The 7,950-nt window shown below is 43.8% G+C and overlaps 1 protein-coding gene across 2 annotated transcripts; it reads left to right on the forward strand.

Annotated features, from left to right (window-relative positions):
• The first annotated feature begins 421 nt into the window (after window positions 1-421).
• On the forward strand, window positions 422-6,878 carry LOC114768210 (protocadherin gamma-A6-like). Of its 2 annotated transcripts, none has more exons than XM_028960382.1 (2): window positions 422-2,912; window positions 6,710-6,733. In XM_028960382.1, exons 1-2 carry the CDS (start codon window positions 540-542, stop codon window positions 6,713-6,715), a joined length of 2,379 nt encoding a protein of 792 aa, XP_028816215.1. In that variant the 5' UTR covers window positions 422-539; the 3' UTR covers window positions 6,716-6,733. The 2 variants fall into 2 exon arrangements, 1 of the variants encoding a protein (XP_028816215.1); XR_003743024.1 differs by lacking the exon at window positions 422-2,912 and adding an exon at window positions 3,125-4,780 and having other exon boundaries at window positions 6,710-6,878.
• Window positions 6,879-7,950: the final 1,072 nt, after the last annotated feature.

Here is a 7,950-nt window from a genome sequence, read left to right on the forward strand (position 1 = left end):
GTTTACTACAGAAATATTTGGTTTTAACTCTTCATATGAGTAACTGTTTAACCGCAAGCATTTCTAGATTTGATGCAATTAAAGTGGGTGTGTATGAGGCGACTCACAGGTGTGGCTGCTGTGACAGATGGCTCTAAGGGTTTGGGCTTGGTACCTTGGAATTTGGAAAAAGTTCATAATCACATGTTTCTGAAATTATACAATTAGTTTTTATGTTAATGCAGCAAGCAATTACCTTTACTAAGGTCTTTAGGATCTCACTTGCAACAGCGAAAATGCTGCGTTTCCACCCTTACACTCTGGGTGGCACTCTAATAAAGCACAGTTTATCATTCTGCCGAATCGCTAAATCTCCAGACTCGCAAATTCTAAGGGACACATTGGAAAGGGCAGAGGGAGCTTTGTGTGGGTGGGAGGGGGATTGAGAGAGAGCCAGACTAACAGTGCGCTGCATGCGCCGTTGGAGAGGATTACAGAAAACCTGATAAATTCCCTGATGTGGAGTAATCACTCTTTCACCGCCGTCTGGTTTTGGCAGCATGATGTATGCTCTGAAAAACTCATATACTGATCAGAGACGATGTGTACCTCCGGCACAGCCTCTTCATCTCTTCTTCGTTATTTTCATTGTTGGTGGAGCGCGCGGCGAGGTCCGCTATTATGTTCCGGAGGAGCTGCAGCCAGGCTCCGTTATCGGGAACTTAATGCTGGATTTAGACCTGGACGTAGCGGAGATGGCGAAGCGCAATGCCCGGGTCGTAGCCGAGGGTGACCGGCAGTTCTGTAACCTGAACGAGGAGACTGGTTTTCTCCTTGTCAGCGAAAGGATGGACCGAGAAGAGCTGTGCGCGCAAGCTGCCGTCTGCGTCTTACAGTTTCAGTTGCTCGTGGAGAACCCTTTGCAAGTGTATAGTCTTGTTCTGGAAATTCAAGATATTAACGACAACACCCCCTTCTTCGTCAACGGTGAGATCGAGCTGGAGATAGCAGAGTCCACCGCAGTGGGCAGGCGCTTCCCGCTGGAGAGCGCGTGGGACCCCGACCTGGGACCCAATGCCGTTAAATCATACAGACTAAGCAAGAGCGATTATTTTGCCCTGGAAATGAATTACCAAGTAAACGGCAATGCGTCTCCTGAATTAGTGCTTCATCGGACGCTGGATCACGAGACGTTGGTGGAACATCATTTGACCATTAGCGGGATTGATGGGGGAGACCCCGTGCGTTCTGGAACGGCGGCGGTTCTTGTTCGGGTGCTGGACGCGAATGATAACGTTCCAGTTTTCAGCCAGAGAGTCTATAGAGCTTCGGTCGTGGAGAATTCCCCCCGGGGGACTTTGGTGACAGCCTTGAACGCGACTGATTCAGACCGGGGTCAGTACGGGGAAGTCATGTATTCTTTCAGTCACGTGTCGGACGAAACCCGAGGGCTGGTTGAGATTGACTCGGTGACGGGCGTGGTGAGGGTCACCGGATTAATGGATTACGAGGAATCAAGTGCGCACGAGTTGGACGTTCGAGCCAAGGATGGCGGCGGTCAGTCATCCCACTGTAAACTGATTATCGACGTGATTGACGTGAACGACAACGTGCCGATTGTATCAGTAAAGTCAGCCTCGGCCTCAGTAGCCGAGGACTCCTATTCTGGAGCTATGGTGGCGCTTCTGAACGTCCACGACCCGGACACTGGCGCCGGCGGTCGTGTCAGCTGCTACATCTCCGACAACGTGCCCTTCCGACTGATCTCAGAGGTCAAAAATTATTTCATGCTTGTGACCGACGACGTTTTAGACAGAGAAACGCACTCGCACTTTAACATCACTGTCACCGCTGCAGACGACGGCTCGCCCCCTTTAATGTCAAGTGAAGTGATCTCCATATCGGTGGCTGACGTTAATGACAACGCACCCATTTTTACGCACAGCTTCTACGACGCGGAGGTACCCGAGAACCAGCCTAGAAATACGCCGGTGGTTAGAGTGAGCGCCGAGGACAGAGATTTGGGCAAAAATGCTAAAATTAAATATTCCCTGTCATCCCACGCTGATTTTTTCTCCGTCGATGCGGATACGGGCAACGTCTTCACAGTACGGCCATTTGATCACGAAACTTTGAATTATTTCCAGATAGATGTCACGGCAACAGATGGAGGGGACCCCTCTCTCACTGGCCACTGCACGGTCAGAATCCTTGTCACTGATCAAAACGACAACGCTCCCGTCATCCTCTACCCTGTCCAATCCAATGGGAGCATCGCAGAAGAAATGGTCCCTTTAGCTGCTCCTGAAGGATACCTGGTGACTAAAGTAGTCGCTGTGGACGCAGACGTTGGCCACAACGCCTGGCTTTCGTATCGCATCGTGCAGACATCGCAGCCGAACCTGTTCTCCGTGGGGATCCACTGTGGGGAGATAAGGACTCTCAGGCCGTTCACGGAAGATGATGTGAATAAACACGCTATCGTGGTCTCGGTAAAAGACAACGGCGCAAAGTCTCTGTCCGCAACGGCCACCGTGCGCATAGCCGTCGGTGACACAGCGGCGGCTTTGGACGAGCTCTCCGGTCTGAGCACCGGCGTGCAGATGGACAGTGATTTCACTTTGCATCTACTCATCTCCTTAGCAGCCGTCTGCGTTCTGTTCCTGTTCCTCACAGGCGCGCTGGTCTGTTTCGGACGGCGGAAGCCGACGTTCTATCGCGAGTCAGTATCGAACCTGCCGGTTTTCCCCCCGACCTACAGCCGACGCGGTTACTCCAGTCAGTGCGCCACGCTCCACGACGACTCGCGCTCCGACTGGTTTCTGACAACCGGCTCTTGGAAAGGTGACTTTAGATTTGGATCGGGCGTCATCGATTACGACGCCATCAGAGGGAAAAGCGTCGCACCTCCGAAGAATAAAATAGTTGTTCGTGTGAGTGCGCCTGGACGGGAAACACAACGCGCGGGAAAAGTATTCCTAAAATAGTCATGTAGAGTTTTCCTCATATTTACATTTACAGCATTTATCAGACGCCCTTATCCAGAGCGACTTACAATCAGTAGTTACAGGGACAGTCCCCCTGGAGCAACTTAGGGTTAAGTGTCTTGCTCATGGACACAATGGTAGTAAGTGGGATTTGAACCTGGGTCTTCTGGTTCATAAGCGTTTGTGTTATCCACTAGGCTACTAACACCCTCTTTTTTAACTAAAATAGGTTGTGACCTATTAAATATACTGGAAATAAAATCCAGAGCGATTTACAATCAGTATTTACAGGTACAGTCCCCCTAGAGTGTCTTTGTCAAGGACACAATGGTATGTGGCATTTGAACCTTGGTCTTCTGGTTCATAATGTGTTACACACTAGGCTACTACCACCAAGGTCCTTTCACTAATTTTTCTACTGCTGAACACAATTGTACTGATTAACAAAGCAATAAAACCGAATACACAGTAATGCATTAGCAGATAAATATTTATTGAATGAATAATGCATTTTTAATTCAAAACCCTTTTGTAAATTAAACCAGCTCTTTTATGCTTAAATAATTATTTTCTCATGAATAATCCCTTGAGATTACCTATTATTATTCAGTAATCTGTCGAATAAAGGACATTTCCAAATTTTAGACATATTGATTTAGACATGTTTACCATAAAATGTGGCCTATTTCTATTATATATTTTATTTTACTTCTTCACAGCTAGGAAGTCAGCAGTGACTTAGCAACTTTTATTGGTTTCTCATCATCTTACAGCATCAAGAAAGATGTATGAGGACAAAACATGAACAGACAAGAAAAATGTCTTAATCTTATGTATACAGTCACAACTCATAATGTGAATAAAAATTGTGAAAGCCCAAACATACATAAATATATTTTAATCTAATCTGTAGTGTACTACACATATACAGAATTTTCAGAAGTGTACATTCACCATATTAAGACACATACAATGATTTTTGGCCATAGGAACTTTGGAATAAATTACATTATCTAAAAAAAAAATGCTTTCTTAGATGTATATAAATAGAAAATATCTCAAGGTGGTCCTTTACACACATTAAGTATGAAAAGGAATGACATTCATGAATCTTTGATCTTCACGTGAATTTCATAATTATCTTCACATAAAGTAATAGGCAATGCTCTCAGACCACATTTAGATGACCACATGTTTAAAACCTATAAATTGAGCTGTGCTTCCACTGTACATAAATAGATCATGACACATTACAGTTCTTGAATCATGTCACCACTTATGTCTAAAACACTCTGTCACACCAGAGAGGGGAAGGAGAGGACTTAATGAACTTCAATGGGTTGAAATTAAATGGAACAGTTTATCATACAAAGGAAAAAAGTCAAAGGGCAGAAATAATCCACCACGCCATGCATGAAGAGGGGGGGCAGATACTGTGTTCTCCCCAAGTACTCCAAGTACCTTGGACCGGCTGAGAAGTCAGGAGGCCCTTGTGGCTACGTACAATCCTGTTTGACGCAAACAGCAGCACATACCAATGTGGGGACACACAGAACAATGGGAATCCTCAGGGTTTGCGTTGGAGGATAGATCGATAGTCTCCAGATCACGCAGGGCTTTTGTAGGGGATCACATGAGACAAAACTAGCTGCACCTGACCCTTGTTACACCTGGGAGGATCCCTGTTTGTGCCGAAGAGCCCTGGGAAGGGAACGTGATAAAGAACCCCCACCCCAGAAGTGCAAGAGAGATAACGTCAAGTGCACTCTACAGGATTGGGACTTACCGAGGAACCCACTGTTACAGGCGACACGGTATGCAGACACAGACAATGTCCCTAATACTCAGGGGAGAGGGAGCGTGTCATGGGGAGCAGAACTGGTGCGGACGTGACACACAGCATTATCTCTTTGAAACATAAAACTCTGTGCAAAGGTGTTTTGGATTTTTCTCAAGTTCTGTGCATGTAAAGTCATATCAGCAGTTTTGGCCATAACATTTTTATGATGTGAATGAAAAAGTTGTTTGGCTTAAGTTTCTGCCCATTACTCATCAGATTTCTGTTGTCCCATGAGTAGGGGATTGGAGAAAAAAGTTTTTTTGTACCATTTTATCTGAATCATTTAAAGACCTGCTTTCTGTAAGAAGTCACCAATCATTAGTAGTTAAAAAATGGAACAAAAAGAAGTAAAATGCTACTTTCCATTTTATAATAGTTTATAAATGAACCTTGGTGTGAGTCAGAGTGCATAAAATCCAGCAACATTATGTTAATTTACATGTTAAACCATGTGTGAATAAAACATTGCTGCAGGCAGACCTACTTTTCATTCACATTGCAGTGAAGAGGACAATAATATCTGTGTGAGCTACAGATTAACTCAAGAACTTGAGTTGCTTTTTTAAAGCATTGTGAGAAATTATATTTTCATTCAAATTAGGTTCTGGCTGACAATTTAATCCTAAAATGCATTCAGAAATGGTATTTCTCCATAACTTAATTCATCTGTCTCGTGTCATAACTTATGCATGTGTTAGATGATTTGTAAAGTAATTTATTTTATTTATAATTTAATCTCTAATTTCTCTTTTTTTTCTTCTTTATTTCTTTGTTTTTCTATTGACTCACATATCTGACACATATTTCCTAAAAAATAGGGCTGTTTGTCTATGTCTGTCTATGTAATTACGTAATTACATAGACAGTCTGTTATGTAATTACATGGATTCTGTAGTTTATCATGTGTGGAAAGATCACACATAACTAATTAGACAGAGAAACCTGAGCAGGGTTTGGCTGATCATGTGTATGTACAATACTCCACCTGGTGGATCTGAGGTTGTGATGGCGAGACAGATAGAAAGAGTCAAAGTGAGACTGAAAGTCAGAGCAGAGGTCTAGAAAGTCTGCATTTCTCTAGTATTGCCTCAAAATACAAGCACACTGTTTCCATGTGATTGTGAAGGCTGTGAGCCAAAGTGTTGCCAGTAGTAATGACATTGAAAGAAAAGTCACATTTTTACCTCTGTCCACACCCCAACCGGGAGGGATTTTATGAGCTTTGGAAAAATGATTACATGAGCTTTGGATTATGATTATGATTTTTATCCAGACTTCAAATGTGGGTCACTGGCGAACATAAGATGTTCGAAATCACAATGACTTAATGGTTATTTTTGTGAAGGAAAAAAATTATAAAAGAACATTAGATATAATCAGATTACTGCATTGTATGTCCAGGATCAGATAAAATTAGGTCTTTATTGAATATAAGATGCTTGATTGGAATGGGCTCCATAAAATTAGGAGGCCAAGTCAACAGCTTGAACTTGCTTTGTTCCTCAAACCATTCTTGAACAATCTTGAACAGTGGCAGGGCACATTGCTCCTGTATATTACCACTGCCATCAGGTAATATTGTTTAGGTGGTTTTCCTATAAAAGATTTCCTGAAGCATATTACTGCTTCACATTTATTCTTCCCAAAGTGCATCCTAGTGTCCTGCTGTGTTGCCTCGTTTCATTTCATTGTATTTCATTAATTTGCTGAGCCCAGGTTTCAGCAAGTTGTGGCATTAAGAATGTAATGGATCAAAATTACTCAGGACAGATATAGTGTTCTCATTTCTTGAGAATGCTATGGTAATGCTAATTTTGAAAATGTTGAACAGATTGTGTGTATTTTCTGTGTTTGACATCTTAACCTGTACACATAGTTATTTGTAAAGTATTTGTGTTGGCAGGACTAAGGACACAAGTGACCATACAACCATCTATCATCTCCTGCTTACAGCACTCACCCACCTGGACAGTCGGATGGGAAATTATGTTAAAATGCTCTTCATTGACTACAGTTTGTTATACAATTTAACATGATAATCCCTTCCACACTCACCACCAAGCTGGGGCACCTGGGACTCAGCTCATCTCTCTGTCAGTGGATCTCCAACTTCCTAACTGGGAGACCACAGGCAGTAAGGATGGGTGGACACGACTCAGCCACCATAACTCTCAGCACTGGAGCCCCCCAGGGTTGTGTTTGAGTCACCTGCTGTACTCTCTGTACACCTATGACTGTGAAGCCACTACAAACTCCACCACCGTCATTAAGTTTGCTGACGATGCTGTCATGGTGGGCCTGATCTCTGACGATGAGAAGGCCTACCCAGAGGATGTTGGAGAACTGGTGGGAGAAGAACAAGCTCCACCTGAACGTCAGCAAGATGAAGGAGTTAATATTGGACTCTAGTACCAAGCAGGAGAGAACCTACCAGACCCCTGTCATAAACAGGAGCCCAGTGGAGAGAGTGGACAGCTTACGATACCTCTGTGTTAACATCACATAGGACCTGTCATGATCCTGTCACATCAACACCGTGGTGAAAAAGGCCACCAGCATCTCTACCACCTCAGACGCCCGACAGACTTTAGACTGCCCTCCAAACTTCTACTCCTGCACCATAGAGAGTATCCTGACGGGAAACATTGCAACCTGGTTCGGAAACAGCACCATGCAGGACAGGCGAGGCCTTCAGAGGGTGGTTCAATCAGCTGAACGCAGCTCCCTGACCTTCAATCAATTTACAGCAAGCGGTGCTGGGCCAGGGCCAGGAAGATAGTGAAGGACCTCAGCCACCCCAACAATGGACTGTTCTCTCTGCTGCAATCAGGGAAGCGCTTCTACTCCCTGAAGTCCAACACAGAGAGAATAATGAGGAGCTTCTTACCGCAGGCCATACGGGCTCTCAACCACAACACTAAATAGGTCAGAACACTAATACACTCCAGCACTTTCAAACAACTGCATATCATACCGTTTATGACTGTGTATGTGACAAATAAAATTTGAATTTTGAAAATTTGAAAAATCTGGTTTTGGGTCTTGTCTGTTAGAATCACAAGTGAAAAAAGCTAACAAAACACAATTCAGGAAAATATAAAAAGTGTCCTAGCTGATACATGTAACATACTTTCAACAAGAAAA

The sequence above is a fragment of the Denticeps clupeoides genome, chromosome 18, assembly GCF_900700375.1.
Source record: "Denticeps clupeoides chromosome 18, fDenClu1.1, whole genome shotgun sequence".
Classification (NCBI taxonomy): Eukaryota; Metazoa; Chordata; class Actinopteri; order Clupeiformes; family Denticipitidae; genus Denticeps; species Denticeps clupeoides.

What these genes read in the sequence shown, in the direction of transcription:
- LOC114768210 (XM_028960382.1), top strand. Translation starts at nt 540, where the DNA reads ATGATGTATGCTCTGAAAAACTCATATACTGATCAGAGACGATGTGTA.